The 21,799-nt window shown below is 41.8% G+C and overlaps 1 protein-coding gene and 1 long non-coding RNA gene across 5 annotated transcripts in view; both read left to right on the forward strand.

The window, feature by feature from the left end:
* Nucleotides 1-15,646, forward strand: part of LOC135108136 (general transcription factor 3C polypeptide 3-like) — a 36,741-nt gene extending 21,095 nt beyond the window's left edge. For 2 of the 3 annotated variants that reach the window (XM_064018855.1, XM_064018854.1), the window contains exons 10-15: nt 1,193-1,411; nt 2,693-2,865; nt 3,138-3,572; nt 4,682-4,876; nt 7,082-7,249; nt 14,640-15,646. In XM_064018855.1, the coding sequence (XP_063874925.1) occupies nt 1,193-1,411; nt 2,693-2,865; nt 3,138-3,572; nt 4,682-4,876; nt 7,082-7,249; nt 14,640-15,375 (1,926 nt within the window). In that variant the 3' untranslated portion in view covers nt 15,376-15,646. The remainder of the gene's footprint in view (nt 1-1,192; nt 1,412-2,692; nt 2,866-3,137; nt 3,573-4,681; nt 4,877-7,081; nt 7,250-14,639) is intronic. The other variant, XM_064018856.1, reaches the window with a different exon arrangement.
* Nucleotides 15,647-17,592: 1,946 nt separating this feature from the next.
* The window catches only part of LOC135108139 (uncharacterized), a 7,841-nt gene continuing 3,634 nt past the window's right edge, over nt 17,593-21,799 (forward strand). Inside the window, exon 1 of one of the 2 annotated variants that reach the window (XR_010272158.1) lies at nt 17,593-17,628. This is a non-coding gene — a long non-coding RNA (uncharacterized LOC135108139). The other variant, XR_010272157.1, reaches the window with a different exon arrangement.

The following is a 21,799-nucleotide window of genomic DNA, read 5'->3' on the forward strand; positions in this document are numbered from 1 at the left end:
ATGAATGCCACACAATCACCTTAATCCCAGAGCAGGCTCCATGTCCACGTAATGTAGCAGAGGGGCCCTGTAGTGTTTATGAACTAGTGCCTCTGCGGCTGAGATGACAGTGGCATAGCTGGAGAGTGGTGAACGACACAGGTCCTGCCTCAACGGCTGCCACCAAGACTCTGCCCCTGTGGCAGAGCCCCCCTTATTTCTTTCCCAAGTTCACCCCCTTGACCCCCATTAAACTGTCCCAAGTTAACCCCCTTGACCCCCATTAAACTATGTTAGCCCTTACCCTGCCTCGCGCTGACCTGGCTAAGGGGAAAAATGATGGTCTAGATAAAGGCCGTGGTGTCCTGTAAACAAACACCCCTCTGTAGCTCCCCTTCTCGCCTTCTCGTCCCGTCCACATACCAAGTAATGTTATAATGTTATAAGTATAATATTAACCTTGTAACATAACTTATGGCAAAGTACAGTAGTGTAACCCCTATCTGGGGCCCGTCATGATAAGAACATAACAAGAAACCAGCTACAAATAAACTACAGGAACTACAAGCCAGCCGGTACTGAGCCAGCGGCTACAAGGACTGTTCTGGAAATTTCATGCTGCAGAATTAAGTAACTGAGACATATAGTATAGAAAGCCTTTGAATTTCACATCTTTTTGGTTCCATAGATTTACTGCTAATCTTGAACTTTGCAAAACTTCAAATAACAAATTAGTAGAGATTATAGTAATGTGCTCTAAATTGCCTCAAAATAACATGGATGTGGCATGGGAGTATGGAAATATTTATTTAGGAGTGAATTGTGAGTTGCAGAATGACTACAGTGGTGTGGAGGTGTGCAGGGAAGAAATGAAGATGAAATGCTCAGGAGAATGTGAAGGAGTTTGAATAAGAGGGGAGACTTCTTTCAGAATAGAAGAAGAGAGTGTATTAATACATGATAGATTTGATGGCTAACAAGTGTTAATGTGGCATAAATGAAATAATTATGTACATACAATCCATAGGGTATTTTTTGCAAGAACAGAAGTGATCTTGATGATGAATCAGTCCTATTATCTTTTCCTTATCTCTTTTGAATGTCATCTTACATGTGTGGGAAAGGATGGCAAGACCAGTGTTACATAGCCCTTTATAGAGAGGACAGAGCACTGAAGTTTTGGCTTAGCATTACTGTTACTTCTGGTTTGCAGGATGGTCTCAAGCTGGCCAAGGAAATTGCCAAGATCCATTATGAGAACAAGGACGTCCACCTGGCCCGGGACGCCATGGAGACTGCCTTTAAGAAGTACCCATCCTATGTCACTCCAGAGGATGTCAACCTGATGCTGGAGGTGTTGATGCACCAGCAGGAACACTTTCGCTGCATTGAGATCCTGGTGCAGCATGGTGGGGTGAAGCTGCTACACCCGGTGAGGGAGGGCTTCTGCTGGTGTTGGTCCAGATAGCATGATTAAACAGACAGCTTGTGTCTCCACATTGGTGGCATTACAGATCTGCATTAAGACTTCTGACTTACTAGCAAATTTGGTTTCAGACGACTATTTGTAAGTTGTTATATTCGTAAGTTGTCATTTTGTTAAAAATTTGGGTGTATAGTACCCTTTTGAGTTGTGCACTTGTTTCTTTCCAAAGCCATTGCACAGAATTCATATCCCCAGATTTTCATAACTTGGATGCTTGTAGTTGGAGAGCATCTGTATATGCTTATCCCTAAAGTGAATACTAGCTGTACTAACCTTGTGAAGTTCATTTAACAAGCCTTGCATTCAACAAACTCTTATCATCATAAAAGATTAAAATAAATTCTCAAAATCTTTGAAACAAACACTGCATGCAACTAACTGATTTTCAATAAATGCTGAGGAAAGTTTGTAAAACGAGAATGGACAGTGTTTGAATAAGCTTTACTGAATGACTCTCCAATAATAACAACCAGAGTTCACCGAAAAGCTCTTAGAGCAAATTTTTGGATAAGACAAACTGGCTTCCCCCCCAAGTGGTTCATTATACATCATGACTTACAAATAAGTAACACTCCTTAAAAGACTTGCATATATAAAAGATTTCTATTGACTGTAGTTGACTGTAGCTCTCTTTTTTATACTTTCAGTCTTTTCCAACATTTAAGATATATATTTTTGTGATTTTTATTTCTAAATGTGAATTTGCATTTGTAAGTCAGAACCAAGGACAAAGTTGTTTTAATTTTCACTTCAAAGATTTATGAACTGAATGTTGATAAATCAAGCCATTATATCACACCATGAAAGGGAGGAAATAGATGAGGCATTAGGATTGATTAATAGATGGAAATGTAATTAGCATTGTTCATCTCTCTCTCTCTCTCTCTCTCTCTCTCTCTCTCTCTCTCTCTCTCTCTCTCTCTCTCTCTCTCTCTCTCTCTCTCTCTCTCTCTCTCTCTCTCTCTCTCTCTCTCTCTCTCTCTCTCTCTCTCTCTCTCTCTCTCTCTCTCTCTCTCTCTCTCTCTCTCTCTCTCTCTCTCCATGAGTTCCAGGTTTTCTGGGGTTCACTTCTCAATGCTTGATTATACTGATGAAAATTTCTTTTGAATTATCTCAATGATTACTGACTGTAGTCTTGGAGATGGTTTGCTGCCATTCTGCTTATTCATCTTAAAACAGTTAGGCAAGAGTGGAGGCTTTGTAATGGTGATAACTTCCCTTCCGTAGGATGTGGATGAGGAGGAGTTAGGCAAACGTGACTTGAAGGAACAGCTGTCCCTGGCCTGTGAGTGCTATGTGCCAGACAACCTGCCCATTGACCTACGCACCAAACTGACGGTAGCGCTGATTCACGAGCGTGCCTTTGAGTTGGCGGCACCCTTGGTGGAGCTGCTCACGAAGTGAGTCATGCTCAGTTGCAGCCTATGTGCTCCTGTCTTGTAGCTCATGTGTAGTTGTTGTGTTACATCTAAGTATTAAGATGCTCCATGCTGGACTCCTTATTCTCTTCAGACATTGCATCTCCCTACAAAATATTGATAAGAGGTATTAATTAAGGTATGCGTTTTCTTATAAAGAACTGGAGTCAGCTTTGAAGGTTTCTTGCACTACTCAGACTTTGAGGCACATCACTAGTGCAGGGGGCTAACCAGGGTCTTGCTACTTTCTGCAGTGAGAGTGAGGAGGAGTTTGGTGACCTGTACCTGGACATAGCAGAAGCATACATGAGTGCTGAGTACCACGAGGCAGCGCTGCCCTTGCTGCAGCTACTGATCAAGTCTAGCCAATACAATGTGGCTGCTGTGTGGCTGCAGCATGGAGAGTGTCTGGCGGCCATGGACCAGATGGAGGAGGCAGCTGAGGCTTACAGCAAGGTGGTGCAGCTGGCGCCACAACATGCTGATGCACGGCTCACACTCTCCTCCATCCTTCAGTCACTGGGCCATCTGGATGAGGCTCTGCTGGTCCTCAATCAGGAGAGTGACTCTGAGCCGCTGGATTCAGTGCTGCTCTACCAGCGCTGCAAGATTCTCATGGACCAAGGCCAGGTGGACAACTTCATCAATGTTGCTAAGCTGTTGTTCCGTCGCCATTTTGTCCACATTAGGTGAGTGCCAACTGGCTGCTGATGGCCATGGAGCTCTGTCACCTTGGCTCTGGCTGCTGCACCTTGTGTTTCTGTGGCAGCCTGCTGTGGTGATGTGAGTTGTGGATTGGCAGAATGGCAGGTCTTTGGTTGCCCTGTTGAATTTATGAAAATGAACTATGAAATCTTTTTAAGAACATTTTATCATTCAGTAAGTAAAGTAGCTTTGTTGTTTAGATAAACTTCAGTAAGACAAAAGTGGGTATTTGTTAGCTAGGCGATAGACTTTTATCAGGAATTTTCATCTAGACTGACAAACAACTTGTGATGTCCTGCTTACCAAGGTTTGTTTATATAGAGTGCATAGTTTGGATAAATTCCCATTAAGCCAGACTAGTGAGAGTAAGAGCTTTGAGTATGGGAGTAAAGAGGGCATTATAGAGTAACACAATGAAAGTTCTGATACTGAGATTAATGAGCAAGTCATTGGTCTCAAATCAAGCAGTGGTAATTGCTGGTAGTGAGCCTAGTAGAGTATTGCCAAGAATGCAAGGTCTAAGGAGCTTTAAAAGAGAAAGAGAACTAGTCATCTGTTACTGTCAAGGAAAGACTAAAGCTTACTTGGCCTGTTGTGATAATGCTGGTAGGGGATAGGATGCAAGTACTAATAAAACCAGTCCATTCATGAATCTCCACTTCTTTTTTTTCAAAGCAAATGAAACTAAGCATCATTATACATAAAACTAAGGTTTAATGAAGTAACGTACACTTAAAACAAATATGTAGGATATTTCTTCAGAACAAAATCAACCAGTTATACATGTGGCGAGTACATAAGAGAAAGGAATGAGAGAAGGATGATAGGTTAGGTGTGTGTGGAGACAAAATGGAGATCACTCTGTCACAGTCATTCCTCTGGGGGATTAGGAAGAGTATAGATAGACTGTTACCTCATAACTCATGTCATTGAAAACTTTTGAATGATTCTATGGTGAATGTTTCTCTTTTGACAGGGTTTTCTTTTTCCTTTTCTCAAGTGTGTAACCTGACAGTGCTTGGTGCTAGAAATGTGGTTATGATGGAAATGGCAAATCTCTTTTGTATTATTATGACTTATTTTATGATCACAGGAATCGAGATGAAGCTGAAGCCATGATCGGTAACAAGAAGCTGTCCAACAAGTATGAGGCAATCCGTGAGCTGCGCCGCTCCAAGAATGAGAGTGTGGAGGACAATGGGCCGGCCTTCACTGGGCCTGACATCCCCATAGAGGAGCAGTGGGAGCTGTTCACCACCATGTGCCACCACTTGCATGACAAGAAGAGGTGAGCCATGCCGCACCCACCTGTGTTTTCTATTAACTTATCACATGATTTGTAGAGGTCTGAGTTGCTAACCAATGTGTATGGTGAATATGCAACTTGAAGAAATTAAAGAAGTGACCTTACAATGGTTATACAGTGGAATCTCAGTTTTCAACCTTAATTCATTCCTGAATGCCATTTGAAATCTGAAACGTTCAGAAGCCGAAACTATTTTCTCCATAGGAATCAATGTGAATTGGATTAATCTGTTCCCAGACACCTGTCCATTGTGTCTTAGCAGCTTATGACAGTCACTACCACTGCTAAGATGGCCGCTTCACAACATCTCCAACTTGGAAATTATTTATCCAGAAAGGACATATTGAATGAACTTAGTGACATGGAACTTATCAGAAGATACTGTTTAGACCATGCAGGTATTGTCTTTGTCACTGATCTAGTGAGGGAAACTTTGCAAAGTGATACAGAGAAGAGCAACTCACTCGCCACCAAAATCAAGGTGATCATAACACTAAGACATCTTGCTGCTGGGAAAAGCTACTGGGAAAATGCAGTTGAAGTAGTGATGGCATTGTCGGTCAAGAGAGCCACAGGTGGCTTGGGATTACTCCTGACCTAGCTGAACCTTGTTTGTTTACAATGAGGCTCTTCAATATGATCACGTTTACCTTATTTCAAAGAGTGAATTACTGTCTTACCCGCTGTCTCTCTCCTCCAAATATATAAAAATGAAGGAAATATTTATAGAAACTATAAATTAGTAATAAATGGCAGCTTTTGCTATGTCCCTTAGCATTTGAAATCAAGTAACTTTGTTCAAGAACCCAATTTTGGTACAGCAACCAAAGCAATTATGAGTTCAAAATTTTGTTAAAAAAACGATTTGTTTGGAAAGGGAGGTGTTTGGTAACCGAGATTCCACTGTACTTGTAGAGAGTGTAGAATACATTAATAATAGTAAACTATTTAAGATGAATGCAGTGAAAGAGTAGGTTTTGTAAGTTGATTGTAGGATTTGCTGAATAGAGTTTGCTTGTGTTTATTATGAAAGGTTTTATGGCAAGGTGACTGTAGTGATCTGTATGGCCTTTTTTTATTTTTTTATGTAGGAGGGACACTAACCAAGGGCAACAAAAATACAATAAAAAAAAGCCCACTGAGATGTCGCTCCCTGAATAAGGTCTGAAGTGGTAGTCAAAAAAATTGAAGGATAAGTGTCTTGAAATCCCCCCTCTTGACGGAATTCAGGTCATAGGAAGGTGGAAATACAGAAACAGGCAGGGAGTTCCAGAGTTTACCAGAGAAAGGGATGAATGATTGAGAATACTAGTTAACTCTTGCATTAGATAGGTGGAAAGAATAGGAGTGAGAGAAACAAGAAAGTCTTGTGCAGCAAGGTTGCAGGAGGAGGGAAGGCATGCAGTTAGCAAGATCAGAAGAGCAGTTAGCATGAAAATAGCAGTAGAAGATAGCTAGAGATGCAACTTTGTGGTGATGAGAAAGATGCTGAAGACAGTCAGTTAGAGGAGAGGAGTTGATGAGACAGAAAGCTTTTGAGTCCACCCTGTCTAAAAGAGGGGTATGAGTGGAACCCCCCAGACATGTGAAGCATATTCCATACATGGACGGATAAGGCCTGTAAGCGCCATCTGATGCTTATTAATGTATTGTACTGGAGGTGACTGAAATGAGCTATGCAGTACGCACTCTTTGTATTCAGAAGTGGTCAAATCTGCGAATTAACATATTATCACTAATACTGAGAGTAACACAAAGGAGTATATCTTCTACACTGAACATCCTCGGTCTGTCCTTTACTTATAATCTGAACTGGAAACTTCACATCTCATCTCCAGCTAAAACAGCTTCTATGAACTTAGGTGTTCTGAGACGTCTCCACCAGTTTTTCTCACACCCCCCAGCTGCTAACTCTGTACAAGGGCCTTATCTGTCCATGTATGGAGTATGCTTCACATGTCTGGGGGGATTCCACTCATACTGCTCTTCTAGACAGGGTGAAATGAAAAGCTTTTCCTCTCATTCAACTCCTCTCCTCTAACTGACTGTCTTCAGCCTCTCTCTACATGGGTTCCGAGGTTGTTCACACGTGAAGTGGCCAAGGCCTCCATGGCCCTCCCACCTCCTCTTCTTTTCATACGAGCCTTGGAGGTCTGTTCCTCCCTTTCCTGATTCCCTACGCCGTAGTTGCTGTCACGAGATGATGATGCCCATCCAGGAACACTTCCCGTCAAGTTTCCGGTGTGTGGGTGGCTATCACCGCTCCCTTCACGGGTTCCGAAGCTGTCCAAACGTGAAGTGGCCAAGGCCTTCCTGGCCCTTCCACTTCCTCCTTCTTTCATATGAGCCTTGGAGGTCTGTTCCCCCTTTCGCTTTATTTCACATGCCTCACCACGCCTTATAGCTATACCCTTGGCTCGCACTGCAATTTCTACCCTTTCCTTAGTGTTACGCATGCTTCATATTAGTCTCTCGCCACCAGCCTCACAGAACCTTTTGAGGCGACACAGCTGGCAACTACACTCCAGTAGACATCGTGATGGCAACTAGGAACGAAGTGACAAAGACTCCCCAACCATAGAGTTTGTAGTGGTTGGTGTCGTGCTGTTAGGGACACTCCACCCGAGATGTCCAAGGACAACGTAGTGCGTATGAATACTCTCAATTCTTGCACGATTTACATGAGGATTAGTAATTTCCCACTGCAATTTTTATCATACTGCGTCATGGTGGAATCTACACTTGGCTCGAGACGCCTGGGTCGATGCCACACAGACGAACATAATTTGCGCATGTACTCACATGAGAGTCGATATGTTCCTACCGTAGACTTTATCGTGGTTGACTTCATGGGGCAGGCCCGCCTTCACCCGGGCCTTCGATTACATACGTACAGCAGGGGTCGTTGTTGCAGCTCATGATGCGTCCCGCTGCCGCATTACTACGGCTGCCTTTCGTCCACTGCCTGTCCTCTATCATCTCCACAGCATTCAAATTCCTAAAGTGTTTGACTGTAAGCGCCATCCGACGCTTATTAATGTATTGTACTGGAGGTGACAGAAATGAGTTGTGCAGTACGCGCTCTTTGTATTCAGAAGCGGTCAAACCTGCGAATTAACATATTATCACTAATACTGAGAGTAACACAAAGGAGTATATCACAGGAAACACAGGTATTGCAGTACATCATTGTCGTGACACTTCACGTTGTCAATTCCGTACAATATATAAATCAATACAGAGTTACCTACACTTTAGCGGGTTCAGTCGGTTCTACAGATGAACACCACCAGCACAAACACAGCAAGTCGCCCTCTCATCTGCGTCATACAGTGCGGAACAGGCGTCCTCTTGGTTGTATGCAAGGATTACACTTGGAGATTTAACGGGATGAGGAACACTTGGGGATTTACCAGGATGAGGAACATGGTTGTATGCAAAGGGATTTAATGGGATGAGGAACACTTGGGGATTTACCGGGATTCTCCGTGCCTCCCGAGACACGTCTAGATTTACTGGGATGAGGAACACTTGGGGATTTACCGGGATTCTCCGTGCCTCCTGAGACACGTCTAATGTGTAGGCGTGACTATCGTGAAGTTGCTTTGGAGACGCTGCTGGGCCCCTACGGCATATGATGTTCATTATGCTGCAGGTTTGTTATCAGCGCTCACGTCATAACAACTGACCCGTCAATGAGAGAAATAGCTGAGAGGGCAAGTTCAACGCGTCCCCTACGTTTCCCTCTCACTCTGTTGTGCTGGCGCATGGGTGCACCCTACACTCCATACACTACTCATGTATAACAACCAGTCACTACAAATAATATAGCACTAACAAAGAAAACATAAAATGTCACATTACAATGTATCCGTAGCCGTTGTGTAAGTTGTGCGCATACAGCGGCTACAAGGCCCTTGTACAGAGTTAGCAGTTGGGGGGGTGAGGAAAACTGGCGGAGATGTCTCAGAATGCCTAACTTCATAGAAGCTGTTTTAGCTAGAGATGAGATGTGAAGTTTCCAGTTTAGATTATAAGAAAAGGACAGACTGAGGATGTTCAGTGTAGAAGAGGGGGATAGTTGAGTGTCATTGAAGAAGAGGGGATAGATGTTTGGAAGGTTGTGTTGAGTTGATAGATGGAGGAATTGAGTTTTCGAGGCATTGAACAATACCAAGTTCGCTCTTCCTCAATCAGAAATGTTAGAGAGATCAGAAGTCAGGCATTCTTTGGCTTCCCTGCATGAACTGTTTACTTCCTGAAGGGTTGGACACCTATGAAAAGACGTGGAAAACTGCAGAGTGGTATCATCGGCATAAGAGTGGATAGGACAAGAAGTTTGGTTTAGAAGATCACTGATGAATAATAAGAAGAGAGTAGGTGACAGGACAGGATCCTGAGGAACACCACTGTTAATAGATTTAGGAGAACAGTGACCATCTACCACAGCAGCAATAGAACAGTCAGAAAGGAAACTTGAGATGAAGTTACAGAGAGGACAGGAGCCATAGGAGGGTAGTTTGGAAATCAATGCTTTGTGCCAAACTCTATCAAAAGCTTTTGATATGTCTAATGCAACAGCAAAAGTTTCACCAAAATCTCTAAAAAAGGATGACCAATACTCAGTAAGGAAAGTAAGAAGATCACCAGTAGAGCAGCCTTGATGGAACCCATACTGGCGATCAGATAGAAGGTTGTGAGGAGATAGATGTGTAAGAATCTTCCTGTTGAGGATAGATTAAAAAACTTTGGATAGGCAGGAAATTAAAGCAATAGGACGGTAGTTTGAGAGATTATAATGGTCACCCTTTTTAAGAACAGGCTGAATATAGGCAAACTTCCAACAAGAAAGAAAGGTACAAGTTGACATAGTTGGAAGAGTTTGACTAGGCAAGGTGCAAGCACGGAGGTGCATTTTCAGAGAACAATAGGAGGGACCCCATCAGGTTCATAAGCCTTCCCAGGGTTTAGGCCAGCAAGGGCATGGAAAACATCATTGCAAAGAATTTTAATAGGTAGCATAAGTAGTCAGAGGGTGGAGCAAGCTCTGAATTGTCCAAGTTAGAGTTTTTGACAAAGGTTTGAGCAAAGAGTTCAGCTTTAGAGATAGATTAGATTGCAGTGGTGCCATCTGATTGAAATAAAGGAGGGAAAGAGGCTAGATGCCAGAAGTCATGAGGGAAGAGTAGATCTTGAAAGATTTTGACAATTTCTATTAATGAAGGAGTTTTTGGCTAGTTTGAGAACAGACTTGGCATGGTTCCAGGCAGAAATATAAAGTGAATGAGATTCTGTGTTAAACTAAAGTTTGGAAAGTTTAGGTCGAGAAAAAGAGTGAGGAATGAGTCAGAGCCAGAAGTCAGAAGTGTCAGAATGTGCTCCACTTTGGAAGTTAAATAGTCAAAGAATTTTTTATAGTCAGAGGAGTTAGGTGAGAGGTATACCACACAGATAAATTCAGTTTGAGAGTGACTCTGTGGATATTAAGAGTAGAGGAATGGCTTGTGCAGTGACTCAAGGACAAATGTTGCCTCCATAACCACGGTCTCCAAAAGATGTATCACTTATACATCAAGCTCTGAAGGCCAAATATTTAAGAAAAAAGAAATGGCAGTCAATCTACAGTTGGCACAGCACCAAAAAAAAAAAAAAAAAAAAAAAAAAAAAAAAAAAAAAAAGAAAGAAATTTTCAGTTGGTGTGAGCACCTGCACACTATTCAGCTAGTCTGGTTCAGTTGCATAGGAAAGCAGAGCAGTGTTAATATCTGACCTGGTAACTCAAGACATGGTGGTCTTGGGTGCATTCATACATTAACGGTTTTAATATAAATTTGACAGTTGAGTGATAAAGAGATGTTTTTCATGTATGCATTCCTGACATGACTTTCACAAATTGCTGTTACATATCTTCCTAAATCAGCTTCCAATGGCTACTGAGTCATCCATTACTTATCCACAGCTCCTTGATAATGGCACAGTCTCTGTGATGAAACGTCAGAAATAAAGATGTTTTATATGTAGCTACACTGGTACTTTTATTCATTTGGTTACAATGTAGTGTCTGTGGTTGCCTTGTGCTGAGCAATAAAAAACATTTAAGAAACTATTAGAATTACTGAAGATAGGGTGTTATTTTAGGAGAGGACCATAATGCTTTACTAATTTAGGAGTGTTGTTTTTTATTACCTTTATGGATAACGAGAAACTTACTTTCTTAAAGTTTCCTTCGCAAATTTATAGTTTCCGTGATATAGGAAATTTTTGTTAGGTGATGTGCGTAGGTTAGGTCAGGTTAGTTTAGATTAGGTTGGGTTAGGTCAAGTTAGATCAGGTTAGGTTAGATCAGTTTAGGTTAGATCAGGTTAGGTTAGATCAGGATTGCCTTCTTTTAAGCTGTCATCATGTTCCCTGCCCATAAACCCCACTTCCTGAAAAGTCCCCAAGATCGTTGGGGGATGAGGGAAGAAGAGGCAAGATGAGTATTTCTGACATGTTTTATGCTCAAAATTGTCTATAACATAGAAAAACAATAATGAACATCATAGTTTTGTACTCAAAATGCAATTTGGTCCTCTTGTAAAAAATTACTGAAGATTGAGAGAGAGAGAATGGTGCACTGGTGAGTCAAGAAGCTCAGGGATGGTGGCCACACAGTCTGTCGTAGAGAATAAAGCAAGGCCTTGAATATTATTAAGAGAAATGGAATGTAATTTTCAGTTAACAGCGAAGAATTTGAAGGAATAGAATCCCTGTGTTCTTTGTGGTGGATCTTTGAAATTTTTATAATGTTACGATCTCAGTCACATCTCTGAACCTCTTGATTAAAATTTTTATAATGTTACAATCTCAGTCATATCTCTGAACCTCTTGACCCACTGGTACACAGTTCTCTCAACCTCCAGTACTAGTAATTGCTTCTTAAATGTTTTTATTCCTCAGCACAAGGCAACCACAGACACTTTTGTCGCCAGTAATAGGTGGTTTAGCAATGACTGCAAAGTGATATGGAAAGATGTGTAACAGTAACTTTTGGATGTTAACTCAGAGAATGCATGCATGAAAACCATCACCTTAGCACTCAACTGTCAAATCTATACTAAAACTATTAATGTGTGTGTCTAAGGCCACTATCTGTCTTGAGTTACCAGGTCAGGTATTATCAGTGCTCCACTCTCCCATGCACCTGAATTAAATTAGTTGAATGGCATGCAGATGCTGACACTGACTGAAAATTTTGTCATCTTTTTTAGCTTTGACTGTATGCATACACAGGGATAAGAATTCTTTGGCAGAAAAGTCTGGAATCCAAATGTGATATGAAGTGTCTGTAGCAACCCTTGACTTAATCATAATGAAAACATCCAGAGATTGAAATATACAATAAAACTCATTGGAGGTATTCAGATTCAGCGGGGGGATGTAGTGTGAGGAGTGTAGTGCATGGACAGCAATAAATGGATATTCTCTTGTCATGGCCATCTTTTTCCAGAGAATGGAATTAGATGGAACATCATCTTTGCACAGTAGAAGTATTAAGAACAGTAGAGTCGAGTCAGGTCATTAGATCTTGATGAACCTGTCTCTTGTGCATGATATGTGGAGGTTATAGTGTGTGTGTTGTTTGGCATGTGAAGAGAGTAACAAGTACAGTGTCTGGAAAAAGTATTGACCTCTTCTGACCTGTATGCCTGACAGTTTCTTTCTTAGTGACATTTTCATTCCTCCAGGCCAGAATTTTACCCTTTTCCTCATTAGAAAGCTTGTCTGAAGTCATCTGAGCAAAGCTATAACAAAACTGCAGCAGCAACAAGTGTAGAACTGGAAATACAGAAATCTGGCATGAAACAGACCAGCACGCATCATCTCTCTGCTACAGCTCACCGAGCACTGAGCAGTAGTGATGTGTCGTTTGTGAACAATCTGGTTCAAAGACTCGGCTTTTTTAAATGAATGATAGGAGCCGGCTCCCTTTTGAGAGCCATTTGCTTGAGAGCTGTTTAGTTTTTTTTTTTTCTCAGTTTTAACATGTTCTCATTTGTTTTTGTTAAACACAACAAAGAAACCCAGTTCAAAAGGCATCATCAGAGTTGCCTCATTTTACGAACTATCAGCTTTTTGGGTCTTATCAGGCTTTCAGCTGTATGATACTTGTCACTGATGCTTCTCCTGTAACATACATTTGTTGGACTCTTCAGCTTTCACTTACACTGATGAAAATGTGACGTGTGTGGAGGTCCAGAGGGATTCCTGATTTGCCAGATGTATGATGACTTCTGTCAGCCAAACCACTGAGGAGAGACACAAGTGTTCTGTCTGCTTCTTACCATTGATTTCTAACGTAAGGCAGTCAAAGCTCTTTATTGACGCTATTTATATAAATGATACCACACCTGCCACTCAGTTTTGATGATTTTTGTAATGACCATTTGACTGTTAATTGATAAGTAGTGCTAAAAGAATTTATGATATTGTAACAGCTGAGTCTTCATTGAAGTGAGTGTTAAACAGCCATCAAGTTTATATGGCAGATTTAGTAGCAATGATGTGGTTTCCAGTGAGAGGGTGTTTGGCTTCTCTTTGTAAACCTTTATTGGAGTGTCTTAAGGCTTTCATCAAGGAATAGATATTGTTGGCTTCCCTTCATACCTTAATATAATATTTCTTGGCAATACTTTTGGCATTATTTAAAGCATTATACTGATAGGGAATTTCTGAGAAGTGGTTGCCACCAGATGGCATCAGTGAGCCTCACTTTATAAGCAATTTCAATTTATTATTATTTTTCTAAGAGCTTATTCTGTATTTAGTGTATTAAAAAAAACTGTATAACATTCCTTCAAGTTGTAACACAGGTAGACCTGTACTATATTTTTGAAAACAAATGATGAAGTTGCTTTTCAGGTGTGTATGGAATATTAAAATTTATAGTCATTCATGGTCTTTTAAGCAGGTACAGTGTACTTGTTCATATGAAACATATTAATGCAGACACCATAAATCATAGGCAACATGTCTGTGCCACTGAAAATACCAGATGGCACAGAGCAACTCAGTAGTATATGAAAACAACAATTTTCAATTGGAAATGGACAACATGAGTGACTTGGTGAGGATGGTGCGGCGGGTGAAACCAAAACAACCACCATTCGCACCGCAGGGCGCTGCCTTCCTCAGGCCAGCATCACTAGGAAAATTATGGCCACCACTTCTACAAAGAGGTACTTAACACATTGGTGGCATGGCTGCAAATCTTGTGATGTCTGAGAGAAGTTTTGGTTTGAGCGTCAGCGACCACTCTCACCATGATGGTCGCTTCTGGAGTGAGTTGAGAGAATCTCTTCATAAAACTACCATATCCATTTATGACAATGTCAGTGTGTATGGTTTGTCATATCAAATAGTACCATCATATTTCTTATATTTTTGAGTCTATAAATCAAATAGTTTAAGTACTGTGCTATATTTGAAAATGTTGGTGACTATACCTGGCAATGTCGATAGAATGTGAACTTTTTACTCTTTTGTCTCAGAATAATCAAGACAAAACAAGAACATTTCTAGGTATAAGTTTGCAAAAAATATATTGATAAATGCTGGATGTATTTGTATGCACATGGAAGTTACAGTTACAATATTTTAGATTACATGAGTGTAGTGTGTGGCTCAGTTGAGACTTCTGGTGGTTTAGGTCACTAAATTCTCCATTGTAATGCCTAGTTTTTCCTAATTTCATCCTTATTTTCAGGTTTGAGGAGTTGGAGCGCATGACCTTCAGTGCTCTAGGCTCAAAGGAGTTCATGAGGGACAGCAAGCGTGCCCGTGAGGTGGAGTTCATGTGCCTGATGGCTTGCATCTACAATAACAGTTCCTTCTTTGCCTACAACATCATGCGGGAGTTGGTGATGAAGAACCCCGAGAACACCCGCTGCTGGAACCTGCTCAACTTGATCATTTCCAAGGCCGATGACTTCCGCCACAACCGCTTCCTGCTCCGCCTAGCTCCCAAGCACCCTGATCTAGTGGCCCTTGGCATCCTCAATGGCCACAACTGCCTGGTGGCTGGCACCTACAAGTACTCTTTGGCTGAGTACACGCAAGCCTTCAAGCAGGACCCCAGCAACCCTCTCATTCCCCTCATGCTAGGCCTCACCTTCACCCACATGGCCTGCCAGAAGTTCAGTGGCAAGAAGCACTCCTTGGTGGTGCAGGCGTGTGCCTTCCTCAATACTTACGTGGACATGCGTGGAGAGTGCCAGGAGTCCATGTACAACCTGGGCCGGGCATTTCACCAGCTTAACTTGTTGCCACAGGCCATTCACTACTACAAGCAGGCCCTGGAGTGTCCTGTTGTGGGCCAGCTGCCAGAAGGGCCTCGCCTTGACCTGACCCGGGAAATTGCTTTCAACCTTGCCCTCATTTATAAAAACAGTGGCTCTCTGAACCTGGCCAGGATGTATATGTATAAATATATTAAGATTTGAAAACAGTCATGTCTATAAAGCAGACTAAGTGAATCAAGCAGACTCAGAATTTGAGGCTCTAATTCTATGCTTTTAGTCTTGTGTTAATATGATTACTGTGTTGTATGATATTTTTCCTTCCAGCAATAATTTTGTTAAGTATGGATTGCATTTTTAGTGTATCAGTCAATTTAGAAATGCAGAAGAATGAACTGGTGTATATAAAGCTGTAAAATATTGTATATTATTGTGTAATGTAATGTACAAACATAAACTATTTCTTATGCCTAAAGACTGTTATGTGACTCCCTCTTTCATGCATTTTTAAACAAAACTATTGATGGCACATCTTGTTATTTTGATGCATGTAAGAGTATTGGAAGGGCAAACAACTGAATCCAGCTTCATCTTTTATGATTCACCAAAATGGATCCTAAGAACAGATAATGAAGTGAGACTGTCTGCCCAAGAAAGAAGTGAAATTGTGTCAGTAAGACCATTATTATCATCATCTTTACAACTGTCTTCTTTGTTCCCTAGAACATGTAGTACATGCTCTCTCTCTCTCTCTCTCTCTCTCTCTCTCTCTCTCTCTCTCTCTCTCTCTCTCTCTCTCTCTCTCTCTCTCTCTCTCTCTCTCTCTCTCTCTCTCTTCTGGGGACCACTGTCTCCAACAGGGATGACTGGAATAGAAAATGTCTCTGCTGTCTTGCCTTTACAATTTGATGGAAGGTCAGGGTAAAGGAGTACATGTGTGAAAGAGGTGTTAGTACAGGTCAAACACATGAGCAAGCAGGAAGGGAATGTTTAGATAAGAGACAGAGGCTCTTCTGCTGAGGTCATCTTCAGGGAAACTCCTTGAAGGAGTGAGGTGTCAGAAATTGATAGACGAACAGTTGAGGAGAAAGAATGGATCCCTGCATCACTCCACTGGTGACATCCTTCCAGCCTGACACCTTACTGACTAAAGCCCTCTGCCTTCTTCCTGTCAGAAATTCCTTGACTCATGTAGTGTACTGGCCTTGCATCCCATAGGCAGGTAACTGCTTCAGTATCTGCTGGTCTGGCACTCCATGAAAGGCCTTCAGGAAGTCACAGTACACAGGAAAAGTTGAGGTTTGATGGAAGAGAGGTGATGTTTCACAGATTGAAAATTATATTTAAGGCCGTGAACATTACAAGTCAATGAAGATCAAATTAAAGAGAGAGGGAGCGTGTCAACACACACTGGGCGCACAGCCAGCACATTCCCTTCTCTATGATCACCCATTCTCTTTAGTTACATTAACAATGCTGTCCATATCCTATGAATAATAAATGGGATAACATGCTTCCTTGCTTCACTCATATTATTGGAATAAATTCTAGGCAGTCTTCTCATATTCAGTATTGAAAATCTTATAAACACGGCTTATTTGGTTGGTTTATGCATATGTACTTTTATTTAATTTATTTTTTTTTAATGCAAGAGGGGCACTGGCCAAGGGCAACAAAAGGAAGAAAGAAAAAAGAAAAAGAAGAGAGAGAGAGAGAGAGAGAGAGAGAGAGAGAGAAAGACCATAATGGACTCTTAACTCACGCAACATATACATCGACTGTTATGCCTTTTGAAGGAATTGGACACATTATTGTTATAAATTTATATGTTCTAAAATTTCCCTCATTCCTTCAGCAAGTCTGAGGACCTGCTACAACGTAGAATGGTTTAGTGGAGGAGACAAAAAATACAGCTGCCACATAACAATATCCTAACTGCGACGTAACAATCTCGTGTTCCTGCACAATCCCCGAACTGTCATTTAACAACAACAACAACAACAACAACAACAACAATAATAATAATAATAATAATAATAATAATAATAATAATAATAATAATAATGATAATAATAATAATAATAATAATAATAATAATAATAATAATAATAATAATAATAATATGTGCCTCGTGGTTTTCTTTTAGGTTAGGAAGGGTGATCTCTTCCACAAAAGTGTTGAGGTTTCCATGCCTAATGCCTTTTGTTTATTGGAAGGGGAATGTTTTCAGCAAAATCATAGTGAAAAGTGTCGTGTTTCCTTGAAATAATAATAATAATAATAATAAAGTGAAGGATGAATTTTCTTCATTATGTTGGCTAATTTCTAGTATAATTTTTAACGTCACATTATTGAAAAATCAATATAAATGACTACCTGTATTACCTACGCATTACATACCATATGCGCCGCAGTGTTGGCCCGTTGGGTGGACTGACACTATGCCCCGCCACTAGGGTGAGGTGGTGAGGCGTCCACGTCGTTTCGTCCTCTACACACACACACACACACACACACACACTCGCGCACTGTCTTGATCGATGAGCTTGCCTATTTTGCTGCTGGACGTGGCGGAACAATAGTAACATGCCTTGTTTCTGGTGGCGAATCACGTATGGCGTGGTGTTCCCCGCGGTGCAGCATACGCTGCATGGGATTGAGGGGCGGTGACTTCCCACACAGACGGCAGTGGCGACCATGCTAGTTCACTACAGGTGAGGTGTTCATTGTAGGGGCTGAGCTGACAAGCTTCTGTCAAACACGCTGAGTCGGTGGCTCGGCTGTGCAGATACAACCAGAGGAAGTTGTTTCCTCCCCTAGTAACAGATGTGGGCTTGGCTTCGCAAGTGTGGGTGCACACAGTGTTTGCATTGAGGGATTCCCCTCCTTCCTTCCCGAGCAGTGTTCCACGTGGGAAACACGAACGTATCATTGCCAACGCTCATGACAAAAGATATGTATTTATTTTATTAACGTACCTCATAATGGGGTAATTCGGATAAATTTTCAAATTGTTGGTGGTAATGTTGAAAGTGAAGAAAAAAAATATTTGTGGAATACATTTAACTAAATGTGCTCTTCTGCTCATGTTAAAACCGTCCAACAAATTGTTCATCTTTATGAGTAACAAGAGCAAGGGTAATTCGGATTGCACATAGTTGCTGCAAATCAGTCTAATAATCACATAGCACACATCAAAATTACAGTTTGTGTTACTAAGATGGATGCAGAGGAAATGAAAACTAAACAAAATTTATCCATTTTTTTTTTTTTTTCAAAGCAGATGAGATTCCATTTGTCTCATCGCAAAATCAGGCCATCAAAGTCTCCTTTGAAAATAATATTCCTTTCATCACCTCTGGCTTAGGAAGAACTCTCACATGCCATTGTGGGGTCTCATATATATATATATATATATATATATATATATATATATATATATATATATATATATATATATATATATATATATATATGTATATATATATATATTTTTTTTTTATGTAGGAAGGACGCTGGCCAAGGGCAACAAAAATCTAGTAAAAAAAATGCCCACTGAAATGCCAGTCCCATAAAAGGGTCAAAGCAGTGGTCAAAAATTGATGAATAAGTGTCTTGAAACCTCCCTCTTGAAGGAATTCAAGTCATAGGAAGGTGGAAATACAGAAGCAGGCAGGGAGTTCCAGAGTTTACCAGAGAAAGTGATGAATGATTGAGAATACTGGTTAACTCTTGCGTTAGAGAGGTGGACAGAATAGGGGTGAGAGAAGAAAGTCTTGTGCAGCGAGGCCGCAGGAGGAGGGGAGGCATGCAGTTAGCAAGATCAGAAGAGCAGTTAGCATGAAAATAGCAGTAGAAGACAGCTAGATATGCAACATTGCGGCGGTGAGAGAGAGGCTGAAGACAGTCAGTTAGAGGAGAGGAGTTGATGAGACGAAAAGCTTTTGATTCCACCCAGTCTAGAAGAGCAGTGTGAGTGGAACCCCCCCAGACATGTGAAGCATACTCCATACATGGACGGATAAGGCCCTTGTACAGAGTTAGCAGCTGGGGGGGTGAGAAAAACTGGCGGAGACGTCTCAGAACACCTAACTTCATAGAAGCTGTTTTAGCTAGAGATGAGATGTGAAGTTTCCAGTTCAGATTATAAGTAAAGGACAGACCGAGGATGTTCAGTGTAGAAGAGGGGGACAGTTGAGTGTCATTGAAGAAGAGGGGATAGTTGTCTGGATGGTTATGTTGAGTTGATAGATGAAGGATCTGAGTTTTTGAGGCATTGAACAATACCAAGTTTGCTCTGCCCCAATCAGAAATTTTAGAAAGATCATAAGTCAAGCGTTCTGTGGCTTCCCTGCATGATATGTTTACCTCCTGAAGGATTGGACGTCTATGAAAAGATGTGGAAAAGTGCAGGGTGGTATCAGCGTAGGAGTGGATAGGACAAGAAGTTTGGTTTAGGCTGCTTACACACGAGCGTTTTTGTACGCGCGTCGAACGGACGCACAGAACGTGTCATATTTTTTGTACACGCGTTTGCCCCGCGTTCGCGTTTCTCGCCCTGCCTCCAGCCTACTTTCTCGAGCGTACCTCCTCTCAGTCACCAACTGTCTCCTCAAGATGGAGGGTGCACGAAAGAAAGCTGTGATTGCTTATGCAGCAATGGAGGAGGCAGTAGACACCTGCCGAAACGATAATTACTCCCAGTGAGGTCTAAAGCACTGTTCAGGGGGTGCTGTGAACTTATCATTAAACCCAGCTGTGACCTCACTGAACGTTTCCCTTTGTGTCTCACAACACAAGGGGGTAGTCACAGCCTGCCCTCTAAAGACAACTCTCTTCCTCCACACAAAACTACAAGCACCTAATAACACACACACCCTTCACTCAAAAACTTTTAAAATCATGGCGACTCCTACACCAGCCTCGGAGTCCCCATCTGGGGAGGGGACCATAAATGTCCCCAGGTCGGACTGCCTTTCCGTCGACGACCCTAAGTGTCTTGACACCCCCCTCAACTTTTTCTTCATTAACTTCTGCCACATTCGCGGTCTAAGATCTAATTTTCAATCTGTAGAACACCACCTCTCCTCTTCTAAACCTCATCTTCTTTTCCTCACTGAAACTCAGGTGTCTGAGGCAATTGACAGTAGCCCCTTTTCTGTTCCCTCCTACTTTCTCTATCCTCATTTTCGATCCAAAGCTGGATGCTGCGTTTATGTGCGCAATGACTTAACCTGCTCTCGTGCCCACGCTCTTGAATCTTCCGAGTTTTCCACCATCTGGCTACGACTACAGAGTCATTCTCATACTAAATTTATCTGTGCTGTATACCTCTCTCCTAACTCCTCTGACTATAAGAAATTCTTTGACTACTTAACTTCCAAAGTGGACCACATTCTGACCCTCTTCCCTTTTGCAGAGATCTCCATTCTTGGAGACTTCAATGTTCACCACCAGCTTTGGCTTTCCTCTCCCTTCACTGACCATCCTGGTGAACTAGCCTACAACTTTGCTATCCTCCATGACCTAGAGCAATTGGTGCAACACCCTACTCGTATTCCTGACTGTCTTGGAGATACGCCCAACATTCTTGACCTTTTCCTGACCTCTAATCCTTCTGCTTATGTTGTCACCCTTTCTTCTCCGTTGGGCTCCTCCGATCACAATCTCATATCTTTATCTTGTCCTATCACTCCAATCCCTCCTCAGGATCCCCCTAAGCGAAGGTGCCTCTGGCGTTTTGCCTCTGCCAGTTGGGGGGACCTGAGGAGGTATTTTGCTGATTTTCCTTGGAATGACTACTGCTTCCGTGTCAGAGACCCGTCTTTGTGTGCTGAGTGCATAACAGAGGTGATAGTGTCTGGCATGGAGGCGTACATTCCTCACTCTTTTTCTCGTCCTAAACCTTCTAAACCTTGGTTTAACACAGCTTGTTCTCGTGCTATACATGATAGAGAGGTGGCCCACAAAAGGTACTTAAGCCTTCCTTCACCAGAATCTCATGCACTTTATATTTCTGCCCGGAACCATGCCAAGTCTGTTCTCCAACTAGCCAAAAACTCCTTCATTAACAGAAAATGTCAAAACCTTTCAAGATCTAACTCCCCTCATGATTTCTGGCATCTAGCCAAAAATATCTCCAATAACTTTGCTTCTTCTTCTTTCCCTCCTCTACTTCAACCAGATGGCACCATTGCTATCACATCTATTTCTAAAGCTGAACTCTTTGCTCAAACCTTTGCTAAAAACTCTACCTTGGACGATTCTGGGCTTGTTCCTCCCTCTCCTCCACCCTCTGACTACTTCATGCCACGTATTAAAATTTTTCGTAATGATGTTTTCCATGCCCTCGCTGGCCTAAACCCTCGGAAGGCTTATGGACCTGATGGGGTCCCTCCTATTGTTCTCCGAAACTGTGCCTCCGTGCTTGCACCTTGCCTAGTCAAACTCTTTCAGCTCTGTCTGTCAACATCTACCTTTCCTTCTTGCTGGAAGTTTGCCTACATTCAACCTGTTCCTAAAAAGGGTGACCGCTCTAATCCCTCAAACTGCCGTCCTATTGCTTTAATTTCCTGCTTATCTAAAGTTTTTGAATCTATCCTCAACAGGAAGATTCTTAAACATCTAT

The sequence above is a fragment of the Scylla paramamosain genome, chromosome 16, assembly GCF_035594125.1.
Source record: "Scylla paramamosain isolate STU-SP2022 chromosome 16, ASM3559412v1, whole genome shotgun sequence".
Lineage (NCBI taxonomy): Eukaryota > Metazoa > Arthropoda > Malacostraca > Decapoda > Portunidae > Scylla > Scylla paramamosain.